Source organism: Pezoporus wallicus, unplaced genomic scaffold (genome assembly GCF_028554395.1).
Source record: "Pezoporus wallicus isolate ANWC-B61680 ecotype Strahan unplaced genomic scaffold, APGP_CSIRO_Pwel_v1 contig_8166, whole genome shotgun sequence".
NCBI lineage: Eukaryota > Metazoa > Chordata > Aves > Psittaciformes > Psittacidae > Pezoporus > Pezoporus wallicus.
Genome location: NW_026638114.1, coordinates 2,779,424 through 2,800,460, shown reverse-complemented (window position 1 = coordinate 2,800,460; position 21,037 = coordinate 2,779,424). Strand labels below are relative to the sequence as shown.

The window sequence follows — 21,037 nt, the reverse complement described above, 5'->3', positions numbered from 1 at the left end:
CTTGCAGGAGGTGGCTCTTGTTCTGTAATTAAGTGCTGCAAGTCTGGGCAGGGTCTGTTTCCAACTGGACAAATAGAAATCAGAGTAGATTGCCTGAAAATAACGTAAGTGGTGGATTTTTACTGTTTCTGAGCTTTGCTGTCTATTAAATATCTCGATTAGTTTGAATAAAACCAAGCTCAGTACCTCTCGATCTGAAGCGTCTCTGGAGCTGAAATACAGTGGACCTTGTGTGAATCTGTGGATGCTAGTGATTAAATAAGTTATATCCATAAATTGTGTTGGGTTTTGGTTGCTTATGCAAAGCTTTTGAGTTAGTGACACTTTTTTCAAAAAACTCAGAAGGAAACACCGAACATTTTTGCTACTTAGACATGTGTTATTAGGACAAGGCATGAATGTCTTTGCCATTTAAATTTTAAATAAGGAAAACTTGAAATTTCTTGGGGAAAACAATTTGGGGGCTGTAGAATATTTTATAAATTACTGTGCTAATCTTAATCTCTGAGATTACCAACTTTGAGTCTTCTGAGTAATTATGTCAGCACAGTCCACACCACCAGTGTTGGGGAACTTGTTCTGAAACCTGAGGATAGTCACTGCAAAAGTTACTATTTAGCATGGTGAATTGAAAGAGCAATGAAATAACATTTAAGACTGTTACACAACTCTATTAAAGCCCCATCTCTAAAAATTATCTGTCTGGGTCTTTCCCACTGATTTATTGTGCCCTGCGTTTCAAAGATGCTGCTCTTTGGGTGTTCCACATCATTTTGTGGATACAATAACTTCTTAAAAATCAGATTTTGATTAAACAACTGAAGAAATTGCTTGTGTTAAATAGAACCTTGTGTTCTCTCTTCACTGTCGCAGTAGGTTCTCTGTAATTTAAATCCACTCTAAATCCAAAATCTCAGTCTGAAGTTACTTACATTATACAGCTCCTCTGTGAGGGAATGTGAACTGAAGCAAGCAGATGGAGCAAACAGATGAGCAGACTTTGCAAGCAGTTTGAAAATAGGACTTGAAAGGGGTTTTAGTGTAGGAAGCAAATAGAGCTGGATGAATAAGAATGGTACTCATAAGGTTCTTTTCTTTCTGGCTTTGCTTTTCTTGTAAGCTTTGCTTTCTTTGAACTTAGATCAGAATTGCCCTGAGTTTAAGGTCCTCTCTTTTTATAGGGCCTTTGCTTTTAAAACATGGGTGCTCTCTCTTCTCTACAGTTGATTTTGTTTTTTCTCAGCAAGTCTTGTGGTCTGATTCTGTCACTCTCTTTGTATCAATAATTTTCCCTTTGGGGAAGGAGGTAGTCTAGAGGCAATACACCATGAAAACCAGATGGGCTACACATTCAAAATGGAGCTTATGAAGCTGTCAGCTTCATTGTGATCTTATCAAGCGTGTCTTTATACGGATGATAAAATCTGCACTCAAATTTCTGCCAAGTTTTTTTTTCATTTCTTTTCTACCTTGCATCCGGACTTACTTTCACTTCAGACAGAAGTGATGTACGTAGATGTTTGACTTTGTTGCTTCTGTGCTGAAACTGTGATGTACAGGTCCTTGACAACCTTGATGGCATGTGAAAGCCACATAACCTCACGGGGGAATCTGCATAACTCTCCAGAGCAACTTGTACACAGCACTAAGACCTCTCTAGCAATATCATTGAACTCATTGTTTCAATGTTTTGCTGTTGAGTTGCCCATTTAGGTATCCACAGCTTCAAATCTGGAACAAATGTACTTTTGAAAGCTAGTTCAGACTGCACACAGTATTTATAATATGGGAAGTACTGTGTAACAACTGGTAGAGACCTGTTGCTATGTGTGGAGCTGCAGGTAGTTTGAATGTTAATGCCTTAATTTGAAAATGTGATTTTGAAGAGCAAGCCATTAGTTGAGTGCCCAGTCCCATGTTCCATGTGCTGTAGATGGCTTAGATTGAAATCTCCCAAGTTGTCAAATGGCTTTGCATTTGGAGAATCTTGTGTGTGATATGCTATTTTTAAATGTAAATTACATATTTCTCTTTTTTTATAGGGACTGGAGACATTGTTGCTGTCATGATTACAGAATCAAAGGTTAAGGAGATCCTGAATTACTTGGAGAAGAATATCTCTGTCCTGATGGCAATAGCAGTCGGGTCGCGTGTTCCTCCTAAAAACTTCAGTCGGGGCTCTCTAGTCTTTGTGTCAATATCATTCATTGTTTTGATGATAATTTCTTCAGCATGGTTAATATTTTACTTCATCCAGAAGATCAGGTATACCAGTGCACGTGACAGGAATCAGGTAAGGGCACTCCTCTTTTGTTTCTCTGTGTTCTGGAGGTGATGTTTCTGTGTACAGTAGTCGATAGAGAACAAATAATGTCCATCAAAGTAGTGTTCACAGCCTCTTTGTTCCAAGGCAGGGCATGTTGCTGATCAAGGATTTTTATATAACAAAGTGTTTTTATTCTGAGTAGCACCAGTACAAGATCTTATCATATGACAGGAAAGGATGGAACTGAAGAAAAATAGCTGCATTTTGATGAGTAAAAGTCTAAAAGGAAGATCCAGTTCTATGTTGGCTCAGTAATACATACTATGTGTGCGTTGGGAACAGGGAGGAAAGTTAAATAGTAAATGAAATTGTATAGTGTAGGGGATCACAGAGCTAATGTTATGAATTCCATCCATGTTGTCAAAGATAGCAGTTAAGGTAATCGAAGAGGTATTTCCAAACTTTAATCTGCCATGAGTGCTAATTAGTGGTCTGTGCTTATTTTCAGCTTTATTCAAGATTACAGTTGGTATGGACCACCCAATTCTCCTGGCTATGTATTTTAAGTAAAATTTAGTTCAGTATGCCTTTTCTACATTCTTTTGCAATTAATTTAAGACCTCAATTAAGTATGGCCACACTCAGAGATCTTGACTACATCAAGTCATCAATTCAAATATAGATTAAATGTTAAAAGTAAATGTTTTACTAGCATGGCCTTAATGGTGCACTGCCTCTAGAGTGTGCCTTGGCTTTTATCGAGAAGGGTCAGTAAGCCTCAGGAAAACCACTGTGTTCTCTTTGCCTGTATCTGTCAATGCTAGCTTACAAAGCTGCTGGCCTCTAGCCATTGTCACCCCTCCTTCTCCCAAATTACAGCTAATACACAGGAGCTCACTGTGAGGCAGTGCTTTGCTGTTTTGTCAAACCTAAAACAAATGCAAACTTAAAACTTCAGTTGTGACAAAGGATTTCCTTTTTAGCTTCTATAAATAGCATCTGGTGCTGCAGGTCCCATGGGCATCCTGTAAATTTTCCTAAGGATGTCATTCTTAAATGACCACGCTGTAACCAGTACTTAGTGTGGTCCCTTGGGGTGGTGAAAGTTTAAATATAACTGCTACTCAATGAATGTCTGTGGAATATTACATTGGGCCTTCTCTATCCCCCTACATGGTTCTAGGCTTCTTCCAAATGTCTGTGTTTCAAAACAGTTGCTCCACGGGGAAATGGCTTTTATGACCTTTTTTCTTTCTTTAGATTTTTACAAAGGTCAGGAAAAACTTGATGAAAATTTTATGTGGTTTAAAAAGCTGAGCTTATTAAACTTTAATAAGAAGGCGGTGACAGCTAAAGCTTATTTTTAAAGAGCCTGGAGAGCTTTCATGGAGAGAAGGCTGTACTGTTAGTGATGAAATAACTTGGTTTAGATGATGATCTTGTTTTTAAGTTATGTCAAAGCACACTTTAAAAAAGAAAAATCAAAACCATCCAAACCATGCTGTGTTTTGTAGATAGTGCAAGTAGATGTAAGTAGATACTGGTATTTCACATTGCTCTTGTGTGCTTCCGCCAGACGTATGCAAGTCTTTTACATGTGGTGGTGGCTTTTCCATCAAGATAGTTCTGGGTTTTAAAAGCAAGCATATGCTGTGTGCCTATCCCCTACTGTATGAAAATAGCAAATCCTGAGCATTTCCAATGTTAGCATAAAAATGTATTTGTTATAATTAGAAAATGGAAGAGGTGGATCTCTTAAATGGAAGAGTACATAGGCCAGCATGCTTGTTCCAGGACGTGTAATTGAGATTTGCTTAAATTGACCTATTTCTCAAATGTTAAAGTTGGGAAGATATTTCTGTCTTCAGGAAGCAATAACTTCCTCACCCCAGAGCATCCCCTCTGTTTCTGCATTTCCTACATGGGTATTCTTCAGTAGCTGGAACTGAGTATCTGATTTTTTCAAATCCATGCTCTAAAAATAATAAGAGGTATTCTTCTGTGGAAACCACAAAAAAAGTGTTTATGTAATTCTAGAATAACAGTGGTATTCAGTTGATTGTCCTGGACTTCTGAGGTCTGTGTTTCTCAAAGAAAAGCAGCTGCCTTAGTTTCAGTTTCTATGCAGAGAACCCCCTATGATACAGGGGGTACACCTTATGCAGGATTTGATTTTTTTTTTTTTTCAGCTGTATAGAAAGTGGGCAGAAAACCCACACATTTGTTTCAAGTGATACGGGAGGTTTTGATCGGTACTGTTCACGTTGTCAGAAACAGCCCATCTCTTTCAAAAGCGTAGTACTTGTTACATGGTGGAGGTAAAAGAGTAAATACATAAACTTCCCTTTTTCCAGTCAATGTAAACCAAATCTGATATCTCAGGTCCTTGGAACAAGAAGACATGAGCTTTGTTCCACTCAGTACCCTGGGTCTGGGATCTCATGGACCAGCTGTCAAACAGCCATTCTTCCTTGACTGGGAACTAGGCATTGCAGTAGGAATGAGCACTTGAATTGCAGAAATGGTTCTTTCATCCCCCAGTGGTGGTCGTAAAAACAGCATAAGCAACAAAGAGCTTGGCCTCTGCATTCAAATTGAGGTTCATTTTCAAACCAGTATTCATTTCAGCTTTATTTAAGTCTGTATTGGCTTATTTAGATTTCATGACCCATATTTTTTTCCTTTGTGAGATCCTGGTGGTTTCAGGTAATAGCAAGGGAGAAACTAGGTTACACTCAGAGCATATCTTACATCTCAGAATAAAATTGGCCTGCTCAGGGGAAAAAAAAATAGTAATAATTCGAGCTTCAGAAGAGAACCAGGGGTATATTACATACAGCATCCTGAATAAAAACCAGTATGAACAGACTATAATGGAAATCATCAGGAGGGCATGTTGCTTCAGCTTTTATCCTGTGGGCTGGGTTTGGTCAGTTTTGTCACACAAATGTTGGATTTGTGTGGATTTCTGTGGATGTTGATATGGTCCATGAGGTTTATGCCCGTGCTTACTGAGTGCATTTGTGAGCTCAGCCATTAGGTTTTTTCTTCCTGACATCTCTGTGCTTTTGAGTATGTTTTCTGTCTTTTTGTCTTACGTGTGAAAGCCTTGGGTGTTGGCCTACTGCCGTAGTGTGTATTGCAGTGTTAGTATTGGGCCCAAATAAGTCATTCTAAAGGACAGTAATGAAGCTTGTTTATCAGGGTTAATTTGTGCTCTTTTATTTGTCACTTTACTAGCGTCGTCTTGGAGATGCTGCCAAGAAAGCCATCGGTAAATTGACAACCAGGACAGTAAAGAAAGGTGATAAGGTATAATAATAATATTTCAACATGGTAAATTTGAGCATCATGTTTAATTTTTATTGGGGGAAACAATCTCAGTTTTTCCTTTCTGCTTCTGATTTATGACTTTGCCTTCATTGTTGGAGGCTTACTTTGTCCTGTGGTATTTTATTTAACTCTTAGTATCAGTGTATGCTGTTAAGTCGGTACATTTTAAAGACGTTTTTCTTGCTTAAATACTACTTGCATTCCATCTGACAACTGTGTCAGTGGTTTTGTGTGCTGGCTGGCTGGGGGTTTGTTTATGTGGAATTCTGTAAGTTTAGAATCATTCCATATGCAGGTTGTGTAAAGTAAAAATAAGTTCGAAAGACTGGTATTTAAGGACAATAGCTTATGCAAAATATGAATATCCAGTAATCTGAGGGGAAGCATAAACAGGTATTTCATTAAAGACAGTAAGTGCTAGTCCAGTAATATTTCTTGCCAATATAAGTATATATAAACTAAAATAGGTGGTGTGTTAAGGCCTAAATTTTTCCCGCTTTTGGGAGCACTACTGTCTTTTATTCTTAAAGGAAAAAAATCACTTAATCTTGCTTAATTTCTGCTCTTTAATTTGCAAAAGGCAAGGGAATTCTGGCTATGATTTGATTTTTAAGAGAAAACTATTTCCTTTTCAGTGTGATTTGGTTTTATCTCTATCAACACTATCAGCAATAGTGTTAATAAAGATAAAAATCTTTTTATCTTCATCATGAAGTGGTGGAAAAACTTACTTCCAGAGAAGAGGCAGCATTAATGTCTTTGCTCTTTTTCCCCTCCCTATGTAGTTTTATTTCAAGGCAGCCCACTGCACTAAATCCTTTCTGTGGTTATGGGAGTACATATAGATATGGGGAACCTTCACAGACTAAAATTAAAGATGCTGTCATTTGGTAGCATAAATTCAGAACTGTTAAGTGATGTGCAGGTTGCAGTACAGGCAGCATGCGGTGCACACTCAGGTGAACAGAGTAGGAGAAAACCTGTCCAGCAGAGCAGCCCACCGGGATTCTGTGCATGCAGCACCAGCTGGTGCTGACCAGGTAGTGGCTGTTTTGCTGAGGTTCCTGACTGTAGCTTCCTCATAGATTGCTGGCATCAAAAAGTATAGAAAAAGAATAATAAACTTGAACTGAGAGAAGGCACAGTCTGTTTGATGTCACAGGCCTAAACATTTTAATTCTATATTGCTGATGCTGTACCTACGTCTAAATGAAAGCAACCCTTTTTCATTAGCCACTTTTAAATTCTGATGTTTATAATGATAAAATAAATCGTAACTTGGAAATCAGGAAAGAGACGAGCCAGTGAGTGATCCCCATCTTCATGGCTGGATAATAACTATGATAATTCTGTAAGTAAGCAGCAGAAAAAAATATGGGACTACTCTGGAATAAGTAAAATGTGCTGGTTCTGGCTATAAAAGAGCATTCCAGGATTCTTGTCCTGGAAAAAAACAAAACAGAACAAACTGAGTAAAATAGAAGTTTTAGCTCCAAGCTGATGTAAAGCCTCTAGGAAAATTGCCACTATATTTTATAGCAATCCAGCTTAGGATAAGAATCATCTTAGGCTTATGTTTCAGATAATCATTTACCAGCTCCATGTGAGGAGAGAGTTTTGAATGTACGAGATATATTCCAGCGTAACTTAAAATAAGTAATAACCCGGTCATTCTTTTGTATCTTCATAGTAAGAACCACTTGGCACAATGGAGGTCATATACTAGTCACAATTACTTTTACATTTGTCATAGCCTCAACTCTTGACTTGAAATTTCATTCTATTCATTTTAGGAAACAGACCCAGACTTTGATCATTGTGCTGTCTGCATTGAGAGTTACAAGCAGAACGATGTTGTTCGCATTTTACCATGCAAGTAAGCTAGTAAAGTTGCTTTGTTTGGAAACTATTCTTTCTTTGTGCTCTTTTGATTGATTTCATGTAATATTTCATGTGTATTATGATTTACAGACACAACTGTTAGAAGTTACCAGTCCTAGTGACAGCCGCTTTATTTTAGACTGATAGTAGAAGGTATGAAGGTGTTAATTTGGCACTGTTATGACCACAGAGATTTAACAAAAGATTCTGATTTTGAAGATGGGCAGTTTGGGCATATCAGCAATGGAACTATTAAGATTGTAAGGGGGAAGTCAGACAGTGATGCAGATTTAAGGACTGGTCAGACCCAAAAACCTGAAGTATAATGAACCAGGTACAGCTGCAGCATTCTGCACAGTAGATATGCAACACTGGCTGCTTGTTTCTGAAACAGTGTAGGAAATGGAAATGCAGTCTTTCCAACCTTCATACCTCCTCTGACATTAATCAGCCACTGTGCTGTCATCTGTCTTTGATCCCTCTGGTGCAGTCTGTTCTTGACTTGTGCCTGAAGATTTGCATTTGCTGCATTGGTGCTCAAAATGTAACAATTTCCTTCTTTTATGCCATTCTCTTGACACTTAAAGGTTTTAATTTTGTTTACATTCCACTTCCATTCTCTAATTGTTTCAGGATACTTGCTGTTTGAGAGATTTAAATACTTATCCATAAGGTGATTTGTTTCGGTGAATTGGTACATATTGGTAGCCTTAAGGATTAGCAAGGACATCTTTCCCTTGTATTGTGAAATGCAAAGATTTCTCCTTATCTCCAGACACAAAAAGCACATTAGGATACATATATATGGAGCCAAGATCCAGTAATTTGGCCTGTGCTTTGTATATAGTGTTCTGCAGGATACTCTAGAAGCAACAGTGTCATGGTGTTGGAGTCGATCTTCAGTCACGCAGCAGCAGCACATAAGAGCCCATTATTGGTCTCCTAAGCCCTCCTGCAGGCTGCTCTGAATAGCTGGAATATTTTTCTTCTAATGCATGATGAATTTCTAACATCATAAAGGCAAAACAGTATTATATCTTACTGATGTAAATGTGTGCATTCTACTTGTGACGCCAGAATTTTAATTTAGTTTACTTTACCTTCTGTATCTCTTACACTATGGGAAGCAATGACTTGTTTCAGATTCCTGGTGTTGTTGTTTAGTTAATACACTGTACAAATGTTTGTTTAGAAATTTCCATTAAACTATTTGGGATTAGAAGAGTTTGGTGTTAAAGATTTGGTCACGCAGATGTCTGTGCATTTCTTTTTTCACATTTCTATCATTTTTACTCAAAGATGATGTCCTCTTGTCCTGAAAAATGTACTCCCAAGTCTTAACTAAAGATCCTGGTTATATTCTGCATTGTAATCTCAAGTACAGCTTGCATCTGTGAATTGAGCCCTACTCTTTGATTTGTTACATAGAAGATTACTTTGAAGTTAGAGGAGGAACTTCTGGAAACTGAACCCCAGTTTTGGGCCACTAAGATGATGGTTTGATAAAGTGCCTCTTGAAAAATCTTTACTTGTGTAGTTCAGGGTGGTTCTGTGAGGCTCAAGGATGTGGAATGGAGGTTCACAAATCCCACTCCTCTGTGTGTTTCTCTTGATACTGAGCAGAGGTCAGAGAGATGTCCTTGCCAACAAATAGAGAATGAGTCTTCATCTGGTTGGAAAGCATCTTCTCTCACTAAGCATAAGGCAGAGTTGGGACTAAAAGACAGCTTCCTTAAACAGCTGCTGGTGTCCAAGCAATGGCTCTGTTCTGGTATCAGCAGATATGATGCAGATCATTTAACCAAGATGATAATTGATTTTTTTAATTCTTTTTATTTTTTTAATAAAAAAAAATCAAAGTGAATTTCCTTCAGACAACTTTGAGGCACAGTCCTGCAGATAGGAAGCTCCCTGCTCTCAGGGGTAGTTACAGGTGCTTCAGGGAGCTGGATGAAGGTGCATCTGACTGCCATCTTAGCGCCATCTCCCATATAAAGGAGATATCAAGGCTCTTGTGTAGATTTCCTGTTCTGTTTTTCACAAGAATATAAGGTCAGTGGAGGCTCAGATTCCATTCCTGCTGAAGGCCATATGACAACTTTCATGTTCACTTTGTACTTCTCTTTTTTTAAATCTCACTTTTCATCTGCAGCAGCTCGGGTTTGAGTTGAGTCCAAAACCACTTTGGCTAGGCAGAAACGTTGAAATGGATACGCTCCACAAGACGTTATATTTGTTAAAGAAGAGCCAACCAGTACCTGCAGAGATGAGCCCAGTAAATTTCAGATTGCATTTAAGACTTTTCAGTCTTCAGCTTTTGAGAGGTTTCTCTCAGAATCTTGCTTTGGAGGTTTAATCCCTTTCTACTTCCTGATACTTTAACCTCTCATTGTAGTGCAATAGGCAATGGTAGTTTAAAATGGAGAAGAAAAAAATAGGGAATCTCAAGCCAAATGAGACATTTCAAGAAGACCATGGAGAAAATGGCTTGTCCAAGAGGAAGTAAATGAAAGGCTTGAAGTTTTTCTTACTGTGCCTGTTGAGGAAGCTGTAATCATTACACAGTAGGAGTCACTGACATATGACATCCTTGCTGCTTTCATCAATTTAGAAGTAGCATTTCCCTTTGGTACCACGACTGTTCTCTGCAGTTAAGTGTGGTCTGTCACTCAGTGCCTCAGCAGCAGGGAGTCTGTTCTGGGCAGGGATGCAGCATGCAAAACCTACCAGAAGCTGAGCAACTTGCACCTCATTCTATAGTGAAACAAAATGTTTGTGATGTGAAGTTTTGTGGCCAACTTAAAGTGAAAATGATTGCAGATAATACGTTGAACTTTTATAGCTCGTTTTGTGCTTCAGAGAAATATGTTCAGTACCAGCAGCCTATGGACATACCTACAGCTTTTGGTGCACAGAGGCTACCATCTGTCTCGGGCTTAAAAGCCTGAGGAGCAGCTCTGTCTTTTGTGAATATCATTATGTAAGTTAAAAATGAGGAAGCAAATGTCAGAAGGATTCTAGCAAAAGACAGACCTCATGGACAATTTCCTTTATTCGGATATTTCTACACCATCACACCACTGTGTCTAGTTGATGAATGGGTACTGGGTGAAAAGTGATCAGGAGGGGGTAGTGTGACGAACTTGTAAGAGATGAGGGAAGGGGAGGGCAAAGTGACAGCTTAGTGAAAAGCAGAGAGTGACATTGGAAAGGGCAGAAAGATGACCTGGGAATGAAGGAATTTACTAGGTAGGAAGAGAATTAATTAAAGGAGCAGTGAATACACTAAAATAAATGATTTTCGAACCCAGTTCTTTAATAATTCCTTTACTGGCGAAGGAGGAAGTGAGAAAAGTGACTAAGCAGATCATCTGTTGATTCTGTGCTGCTGCAAATAGCTGCCTTTTGTTTTTTTGGAAGCAAATTAACACAGTATCTCAATGCCATCCTTACTGCAGTGCCTCTGCACAGCCCCTGTTTTCTCTGCTACCTGCTTGTGAAGGCAGTCTCTCGTTTACCCCATCAATACTGTATTTGTGGAAAGCACTGAGGCAGCTCTCCCTTGGTATTGTCTATTGGGGGCACACATGTGATGCCTTCCTGCCCACCACAGCAGTCCAAGCATCTCTTCTCAGATGTGCTAAGTGTGATGGGCAGCCTGCTGCAGGGCAGGAAGGACCTGCGTGCTGCTGGGAGGTTTGTACCCCAGGGCAAGGGGAGCAGTTGCCTTCAGCAGTAACCAAAGATGCTACTTTGCAGCAGCACATTGATCCCCTTTGGTGGTGTGCTGTGCTGCAAGCAGGGAAGTGTAGTGAGCTCTTGGGAAATGGCAGTTATGAGCTCATTCAAACCCTGCCCCTTGTGTGATATGCTAATTCAGAGGTATTACGCTACCAAAAGAGATTTCTGAATCACTTTTTCTTTGTGAAATGCCACAAAGAAGTTGTGTTGTACAACAAAGTCAGGATTATGGTGTTTACTACGAGCTCGAGGGCAACTGGCTGGGGTATGCTGACACAGTGGAAAAATACCTGCAGGTCACCCATTTGGAGTTATGCCTGCATGGGAGACTTCGTCAGTGCTACTAGCCTGGCTGCTAGCCATGCTTCCTCTAGCCCTGAGGCTGGAGAAGCAGCAAAAGCTGTGTCGCACTTCACTCCCTGGTGTATGGCTTCTGGGGCACCACCATCAGCTGCTGTGACCTAGACCATCTTCCTAGCAACTCTTCAGATTGGTGGTCTTGTAACGCAAGTGACAAAATAAAAACATTGAGAAGGTTTATGATAGAGGATGCAAGGGCTTACTTTGTCAGACTGAGGTTTAAAAATAATTCATGTGTTTACTGTCTATATTCCTGTATAACTTCTCCTTAATTCTTTCAAGCAGAGATATCCAGGCAGAGCCTGAGCCACGATGATGGTATCAGCAAGCTTTTTAGGGAGTAGATAAACAGCATAAGTAGTAGGCAGAGCCATGCTGATCTACATCAATAAATAACCTTGGAAAACTGCACTTTTTTTTTGAATTAATATTCTTGAGGGTTTAGGAACTAAAAGCAAAGAATTAAGAGGTCACAAAATAGTTATGCTGTTTTGGTGCATTTGAATTCTATCAAACTGCTAATGACTCTTTAAAGTAACTCATAGTATTTAGTGGATGCATGTTGTCATCCATATCAGTCGTCTGCTTTGCTTGATCTGAGTGCTTCTACAGCACTGATTAGCTGATAATATATTAAAACTGGTTGCATACTTCTGTGGAGTCTTCATGTCTGCTGTTTCCCAAAATACTAGATTTTCATGCTTACCCTACTCTACAAAAACAGACTTCAGAGACTTAGTAAGAAACATAAGCAACTAAAAGCCATGATTTGCCTAACATAGAAAAACAACATCTCTATATGTTTCAGAAGATTTCAATCCATTTTCTGCCACCCAGGATTTCTACATAGTTTCCTCTAGCTTTGTGAGTAATAAAGGGAATGCAATAAGACCTAATAACGATAAAGCGAGTCTGTGTTTTGTGCAATTATTAGAACAGAAATCACTGTACATATCCTGTTTTTCATGATTGCTATATTGCTAAAAGGGACAGGCCAGCAAAGTGATGGAGGTCCTCTAAGCCTGTTCCTGCAATATCTGGGTTATAGATAAGCAAAGTTCTCTTGCTCCCTGTCCATCTTCTATTGCCTCTATGCATCTTTAGTTCATACAGGTAGGATATGTAGTTGTAGCTGACTGGAGCCTAGGGTGTTGCTATATTTTAGTCCTTCCATCAGTCTTATGAGCCACAGACAAAACATAATTATATACTGTCTTTTCCATGTTTAGTAGCAATTTTAGGAGTCTTTCTCTTGGGCCTTTTTCCAGAGACTTGAAAGAGAATTACCTGGTAATATGCCTCATTGGGTCTCTGGTTTTGAAATCCCAAGGGGTAAGGAGCAAAAAAGTCTCTGACCCCATGCGGAGTTTACTGAGGCATGGTGCAGCAAGTATAATCTGAGAAGGGAGGGGACAGAGTATCTCAACCTCGTGCGACCTTGGGGGCATGCATGATCTCTTATGGACTCTGATAGTGCCTCAAATAGATGGCAGGAACTCCTTGTTCTGCCACTGCCCCTTCTGGTTTCAGAGCATAGCTCTTCACTGGCTAAGCAGCCCTTGTAATAGCTGATCTTTGTCACGATCACCAGGCTGTCCTGTTTGGGTGTGCCTGCTCTTGCTGGCTTTTTGCTTTTCAGTCGTTGCCACTGGAAATGAAAGATCAGGGTTCTTACTGTAGGCAGTAGTCAGACTAGGTTATGAGTAGTTGCTAAAGCTGTATTGTGTAGGAAGTCTAGTTATACCCATTTTGCTATGAATATGCTCTGATAAGTTCTTTGCCGTTTCAAAAGCCAAGAAGCCTCTCCTGGGTTCAGCTGTAACAATTATTTTTCTCCTTTCTAGTAGCTGGTGCAGTGCTGTGTTTCAGCTTTAGCCTGAGAACAATGCTGATACAACACACTGATGTTTTAGTTGTTGCTCAGTGATACATACTCTGATCAGGGACTGTTCAGTTTCCCATGCTCTGCCAGTGAGGAGGGGCACAAGAAGCTGGGAGGAAGCAGAGACGGGACACCTGACCCAAACTAGCCAAAGGGGTATTCCATACCACATCATGTCATGCCCACTATAGAAACTGTGGGGAGTCACCCTGAAGGTCCAGATCACTGCTCGGGTTGAGAGGGGTATCGGTCGGTGGGTGGTGAGCAATTGCATTGTGCATCACTGCTGTTTATTGAGGTGGTTTTTTTCCTTCCCTTTTTTGTTTTATATTCTCTCCCCTTGCTACTTCCCTTATCATTATTATTATTAGTAGTAGGTTTATATTATATTTAAGTTATTGTACTGTTCTTATCTCAACCTATGGGATTTACATTCCTTCCATTCTCCTCTCCATCCCACCTGGGGTGGGGGAAAAAGGGAAAGTGAGTGAGCGGCTGCATGGTTCTGAGTTACTGGCTGGGCTTAAACCACGACAAAGCCATTTCCTTTAATTCCATTCCTTTAGATATGTTGTTTTGGTCTCTGCGTAATACTTCATTGTTGTATTGGTTTATATCAACCCCAATACCATTATATTTTTATTTGTGTATGCGACTTAAGATTTTGTGTGCAATGTAGGTGGCTGTTCAGACTGTTCTCAATCACAGAGTTCACTGCTGTGCAAGTAGAAACCCAGTTTGCCTTTTCATCCTTGAAAGATTCTTCTTTTTCTGTTAGTGTTCTTTTTTGTGTTCCTCATGACTATTATATGATGATGGACGTGTTTTCCTTCCTGGTGTCAAGAAATACTGGTTGTAGGGAAAGCTTTCTTTTTATTTAAATGTGATAATTATAAAAGCCCTTTCTTAATCAAACATAAATGTGCTTGGATTGGTTGTAGTGACTTTTGAATAAAATTGACTGCTGGTCAATCTGTCCTCTTCCTGCCCAATTTATGGCCAGGTTCTACATAGAAATTGAGTGAAAACTTTACGTAAGGTTATAGTGGGGACTTTGTTACCCTTTGTAACCCTACCAGTTATTCTGCCCATGTGCATATTCATATCTGCAATAAAAGGGGAGGTGAAGAATCCTCCTTTTAAGTGTTTTTCTTCCTAGTTGAACTATTAGTAAAGGGTGGCAACAACAAGCAAGAGGTTTTGATTTATTTTTTTTTCTTATTGCTGTCACCACAGAGTACTGACAATTCTAGAATTTGTTTTGCTGCCTAAATTTAAAAAGCAGCTATCTAAAGGTTTGTTGAAATAATTCCCGTTATGTGAAATAGAATTGCTTGAAAATTATTTGTGTGCTTGTCTGTTCTTCTAGGCATGTTTTCCACAAAGCCTGTGTGGATCCATGGCTTAGCGAGCACTGTACATGTCCAATGTGTAAACTGAACATTTTGAAGGCACTGGGAATTGTGGTAAGTTGCACTGTTATATTGTGGATGAACTGTTTTTGCAATTAATAACAACACATCTGGATTTGTAGATGAGGGTACAGTAGGATTTGGTGCATGTCATCATTGCTCACAGTGGTAAAGCATACAGGCATAGGCTGCTATACAAGCATATTTGTGTCCCTTTCTTGAACTTTAATCCTTTTATCTGCTTCTTCCTTCACTTCTTTAAGAGGGAATGAAGTAGCGACTTCACATAGAAGTTGCTAATTCATGTTTTTCTCTCTTGTGTGATCTGAGGACAGACATAGTGGCTGAATAAAGTGTTTATGTGTGGTTTTACTCCATTTATAGGTTTGCTACATGTAGAATATTCACTTTTGTAATGGGGAATTGCTTTTATCCCTCCAGCCAAACGTGCCATGTACAGATAACGTAGCCTTTGACATGGAGAGGCTCACCAGAGGCCAGCCAGCGAGCAGGCGATCAGCACTCGGTGATTTTGCCAATGACAGCTCTCTCAGCCTGGAGCCCCTGCGCACCTCTGGGATGTCACAGCTTCCACAGGATGGGGAGCTAACGCCAAGGTCAGGAGAGATCAACATTGCTGTGACAAGTAAGTTTTCTTTGGTTTCCAATACTCTTCTATGGTTTCCGTGGTATGTGACGCTTGCTCTGCTGTAGCTCTGTGCTTCAGGGCCGTGGTGAAAGATTTCCCTGCAGGAACAAAGGTGACCTCAGTGTCTCTGTAAGAGGCATATGCTCCGTATTGAAACTGATAACTCTAGGTATGACAGTGCCAACACTTCCATTATTAATGGTATATCCATTTAGATCTGCATGCAAAGAACACTGGATGACCTAAAATGGCAACAAAATGACCCTCTTGAATTTGGTGACCAGTATGAGAAGCTGTGTTGCCAAAACCATTATTTACCCTTTCAAAATACTTAACATGCCATAATTTATACAAATATAAATATTTTAGCTGCTTGCTATTTCTGCAGAGATTTTTTCCCCTGAGAACATTACTACTGGAATTTTAATGTCTCTTAGCAGATGGTTTTTGTCCCAAAAATTGTGAATTAAAAAGAAGTATTTGATGTATCAACATTTGAGTATTGTCCAAGTAGTTATGATATCAGAAAACTGTTCCTGCACTGCTTGCAAGCTCTCATCCATAAGAACAGCATGGGAAATTTCCACTCACTGGATTTTACCTAAGGTTTTTAATGTATGATAGCACTACAGTGAATACAATGTCTGAAATTGCATAATTTTTCCATATGCTCTAGAGTCTCAATTTGATGCGTGAATGGTTGGCTTTCTGTCTGAATTGCAGTAAGAGAATGCATGCAGGACAACAGTCTAATTTCCTCCTTGTTTTTTGCGGATGTGCATTTATGATCTGGATTTTGAACTTAGTGACACTGTTTGCCACTGATATATGCATAAGAGGCAATGTGTAACTGATGCAGTCCATTGGAGTGTTTCTTTAGAGGCTGCAGCAAAGTAAATGTCTTGTTAAAAAAATCTCATCTTATAAAATACATAGTCTGTATCCAGAAGTGTCCTGGTCTGAGAAAGAAAAATCCACATATAAAATCTGGTTACTTTACAAAGCAAATAAGTCACTTTGTTGTACAGTGTTCGACATCTGAGTCATCTTGTATTCAGCTCTGTTGAACAGAGAGCAAATCCGTTGGTGTGCTGCTTTCCTTGCCATGAATGGGGAGACCGTAGTTTAACTGAAACTTTTCACTGACTGGTGTTACAGAAGGTATTTTCACTCTCTGTTCCCAGCTGTAGCACTGCTCGTGCACAGATGGGATGCCAAGGCTAAAGCAAGAAATAATCAGCAACAGTTCATTCTGACAATGTTTATAAAATAAGGCTTTAGGAAAGGTTGTTCAAATGTTTGGATTTTATGGGTGACACATGCATTCTTTGATGCATGCAAGTTAAACTGAAAGCTATATTCAGCAAACATCTTTGTATTCTGAACTATTGCTAAGTGCCAAATTGAACTTTGAATAGTTAACATTCTATAATAGCCTGCGTTATACTACTTCTTATTTTTTCAGTGTGTCTGCATGTATGCACTAATGTTGAAATTACTTTCCCATGTTATATTCCTGTCTATTTAATGGAATGCTCTAATGATGTTTTACTATTCGACAAGCTATCCTATTTTTGTTGGTTTTTAAAATAACACTATAGCATTTATTAGGGGAGGGGTGGGGAGGGTGGTGGAGACACAAGTTAAGTGTGAAAGTATATTGGGTGTGCTTATGTGAAGAACTACATCTCAGCTAATCTAAACCAACCCTGACAATCTTCTAACTTGGGGGTGGACAGAGCTTTCATTACATTTCCCCTTGTTCCTGCATTTCACTTTACGTTAAGTAATTTTTCTTTGTCACTAACCCTTGGGATCAGCCAGGAAATGTTGTGCCATGCTTTTTTCCACACCTTTCTCCACTTCTTCTTTGCTAGCCTTCTCCAGTCAGTAACTCTGTGGCTAACCTCCTTCTGCTTCACCTCCTGGTGCCAGTCATGGCTTAGAAGCCTCTTGCCTTCCGCCAGTGGTGTTTGAGGGGAATATTGGCATCGCTTTGACATAAGCCTTCTCCCACGAGTGATTTCCTCCCTTTCCTTTGTCAACAGAAGAATGGTTTATTATTGCCAGTTTTGGCCTCCTCAGTGCCCTTACACTCTGCTACATGATCATCAAAGCCACAGCTAGCTTGAATGCTAATGAGTAAGTAAAAATTCAGATGTTTCTATATATTTCTGGTGGGTGGGTGTCATGGAAACATTGGGAACAAATACCAAGAAATAGGAAAACCATAGTTTTCAAAGAATCAAATGCCTTTTCTGCATTTCTCTAATGTAAGTCTCTCTCTTAACAGTAGGCTCCAAGATAACATTTAAATCCCTCTTAATTTATATTTAGCTGTATTGTCGAGGGCAATCTTCTTGTTAAGTGGAGAACATGGAACACGGAAAAGAGAATATTTATATTTAGGTTCTGATCAATGATCTAGGTAAACATTAGATTTCTGCCATTAAATATCCATGTTCAAGATTCACCTGGCAGAACCAAAAATTACTACTATCAGTTACCTTTGACAGTTTCACCTCAAAATCATAACCAAATTTCATATTAAGTAAAAATAAAAATCTGCATCCCTAGTTGGCACCCATTCAGCAAAGAATAAAGGTATTTAAATATAAAGCTAACTTGTTGCTTTCAGGAGAGGGAGATATAAAAGTACCGAATCCACTACTGTTTCTTCTCTCATAAGTGAAGGTAGCAGACCAGCCTTCTGAGCTCTCATTGTAGTATGCTTAAGAATTACAGGCAAAGGAATGCTTAAAGACATCCGTGCTTTCTTAATTATTATAGAAACCCCAGTGCCTCCCTTCAGATAGGTGCTAGAGTCATTTCTTGCCCAGCCTGACTTTCACTCTTTTTTATAGTTCTGTGTAGGCAATTATAAATCAGTTCTGCAGATCTATTAGCTGGGTACATCTGGTGTATGGAACATCTGGGCTCATGATACATATTTAATCATTATCTGTTTGGGGAGGGGAAGTGTCAAAATCCTTCTTTGTCTCAGGACATCTTGATGCTTTCCATTAATGTGTTGATCTCTTACCAAAACTGGGCTGAGATTCAAAGGCATTCTCCTGCACAGCCTGGGAATGTAATGTTATAAACATGATTTTTTAATTGTATTTTTTTAGATGAGAAGTGCTTTTTTTTACTTTTATTGCTGCCTGGAAAGTATAAGGTGTCCTTCTCAATAAAATGGAAACACAGCTAATAGTCTCCAATGTAATATTTTAGACAGCTTTAAGCTCATCTTCTTCAGGAGGGGCCATAAATTCTTACAGGTTTTGGTCATCAGGAACCTTTATTACCACTAATTTGCAAATCTTCCTTTCCTCCTCTTTTCAGATGCTAATTCCAAAAAGGGTTAATGAAAAAAAGTTTTAGAACTTCAAACAGCCCTGTCAGGTCTCCTGATTTATTTTTTTTTTCCCATTTGTCAAAATCTTGGAATTTCCACTATCGATCAGCAGCTTGGCAGAAAAGCTGTGCCTGAACATAGTTAATCTGCACTGAAAAATAGGTTGTGAAAGCAGGGAGCAAGATGAGTTGTGAAACAGGAATGGCTGCATTTCTGGGCATTTCCACATCATTAGGAAGGAGAGAAGGAACTGTAGCCCGTGTAGTATCATCCAGATGTGGGCACTGATAGCAGCTGTGTTTCTCCCTGCCTTGCAACTCTTCTTTTTGTTGTCTTTTGCTCTGTGGGATCTGGGTCTATTTTTACTGAAAGGGCGAGCTTCTCCACACTGCTAAAGTTAGGGCCTCCAGCAAAGTGTTTTCACAGTGATGTTTCCTTAGTACAAACAAAGGATGTGCTGATGTAAGGAGAGAGCTCCTTTCCCCAGTGCTAGGAATGAAAATATGAGCATATACAAGGCTTTACTTTGAGGCAGACTTAAGAAAACTAGCAAGTGCAGAAACCAGAGCTGTCAGAAATCACTTATTCATGGAACCGAGGTACCTAGCTGTAGCCTTCATCCTCAACAGCTTTTCAGCTGAATCCTTTGGGATCTAAGCAGCCTCTACAAGTGCTGCCAGGTTCTACTACTCATTTTAGACAGTTTAAAATGTGAATGTATGACACTAATCCTTAGATTTATTGTTTAATTGACAACTTATGTTCCCCAGTGCAGACTAAGCATTTCCTGTGCTGAGTATCATGCCAAATACATGGCAGCTCCCTCTCACTGCAATTCCTATTAAATGTCATAACAGCATACCTGCTTTTTTATGCTGTTCTCCATATAAACACCAATGCTGGCATACCCTACGTTTGCTACAATAGTGTTTCAAGAGGAAGCTGAAGGTCTTTTTCTTACCAGAAAACAACAGTAGCAAGAATGAGGCCATGTAATATGCTGATGCAAGCAAATGTGCCAAGTATTCTGCATTAAAACTCACCTAAAAACATGTCCTGATCCTTTCTTTTTACTATGTCCTTCCTGCAGCTTAAACATTTATTTAGAGCAGTAGTTCTGGATTGTGTGTAGATACATAACTAACTGTGTGTGTGTATATATGTTTGTGCATATGTATATATACACACATACATGCATTTTTAAATAGTCCCTGATAAAAGTAAACATTAAGTGATATGAGAATAAGGAAACAGCTGCTTTCTCTTGGACTTCTAATATTTGTGGACTGTTACTGTTAAATGAATTAAGTAGTGATTTAAAGGAACAAAAGAAGCAAACTGCTTCTTGGGAACAGAAAGCAGTTTGAGAAATTACTGTACAACTGCTTTAAAGTCCAAAAAGCCCAGATGTTGGATAGCACCACTGAAAGTTGTCAGTAGCAGATGGAGTTTCCTCAGAAGGTCAGAAGTGCTCAAGCCTTTGTCCTGACTGTTTTACTGGTCATGTAAGAATGATGAAAGGACCTCTTAATGCTCTGGCTTGTATAATTAGTCATTTCTCACTGACTTACTTTTACAGGATTGATTGATTTATTTTAGTACTGGCAGTATTAACTTTAATATAAATATTTTGTTCCTCTTTTTTTCTGCCCCACAGAGCAGAATGGTATTGAAGAAACGCTTTCCGGCCGATTGCCTTGGAGAGAGACACCTATTTTTATGCATCATTTATCGATCATGCAGCACAAGCAATTATTTAGTACATTCTATTTTTTCATAAAATTTGCTGATGCCAAAGCTTTGTATTAAGGAAAAAGTGAAGAAATAAAAAACCCCCTTTAATTATGAAATCCTACTGTGTGAGAATTGTATTTTTCTTGGACTTCCTGTGTTAGTACTTAGGTCTGACAGCCTTTTGTACATTTTATATGGTGCTTTATTTCCTTTGAATATTTTCATCTTTGCAGATCTCTATTCTTCTCCTTTTATTTTGGGACACACAAGCCTAGCAAGTGGAAATCTCATGCAGTGCCGTTCTTATGATGCCACCCAGCACTGGAATGACTGTCTAGGGTACTGTTAGCAATTATTCCATACCAACTTGTTAGGGAAAAAAGCTGGGAAAAGCATTTTAGTATATAATAGGCTTACCTTG

The 21,037-nt window shown here is 39.2% G+C and overlaps 1 protein-coding gene across 2 annotated transcripts in view; it reads left to right on the top strand.

Moving 5' to 3' along the window:
• RNF130 (ring finger protein 130) overlaps positions 1 to 20,732 on the top strand; it is a 42,679-nt gene extending 21,947 nt beyond the window's left edge. The window contains exons 3-9 of one of the 2 annotated variants that reach the window (XM_057409539.1): positions 2,043 to 2,293; positions 5,507 to 5,578; positions 7,393 to 7,475; positions 14,833 to 14,929; positions 15,317 to 15,521; positions 17,573 to 17,666; positions 20,540 to 20,732. In XM_057409539.1, coding sequence (XP_057265522.1) covers positions 2,043 to 2,293; positions 5,507 to 5,578; positions 7,393 to 7,475; positions 14,833 to 14,929; positions 15,317 to 15,521; positions 17,573 to 17,666; positions 20,540 to 20,555 — 818 coding nt within the window. In that variant the 3' untranslated portion in view covers positions 20,556 to 20,732. The other variant, XM_057409540.1, reaches the window with a different exon arrangement.
• The last annotated feature ends 305 nt before the right edge of the window (positions 20,733 to 21,037 follow it).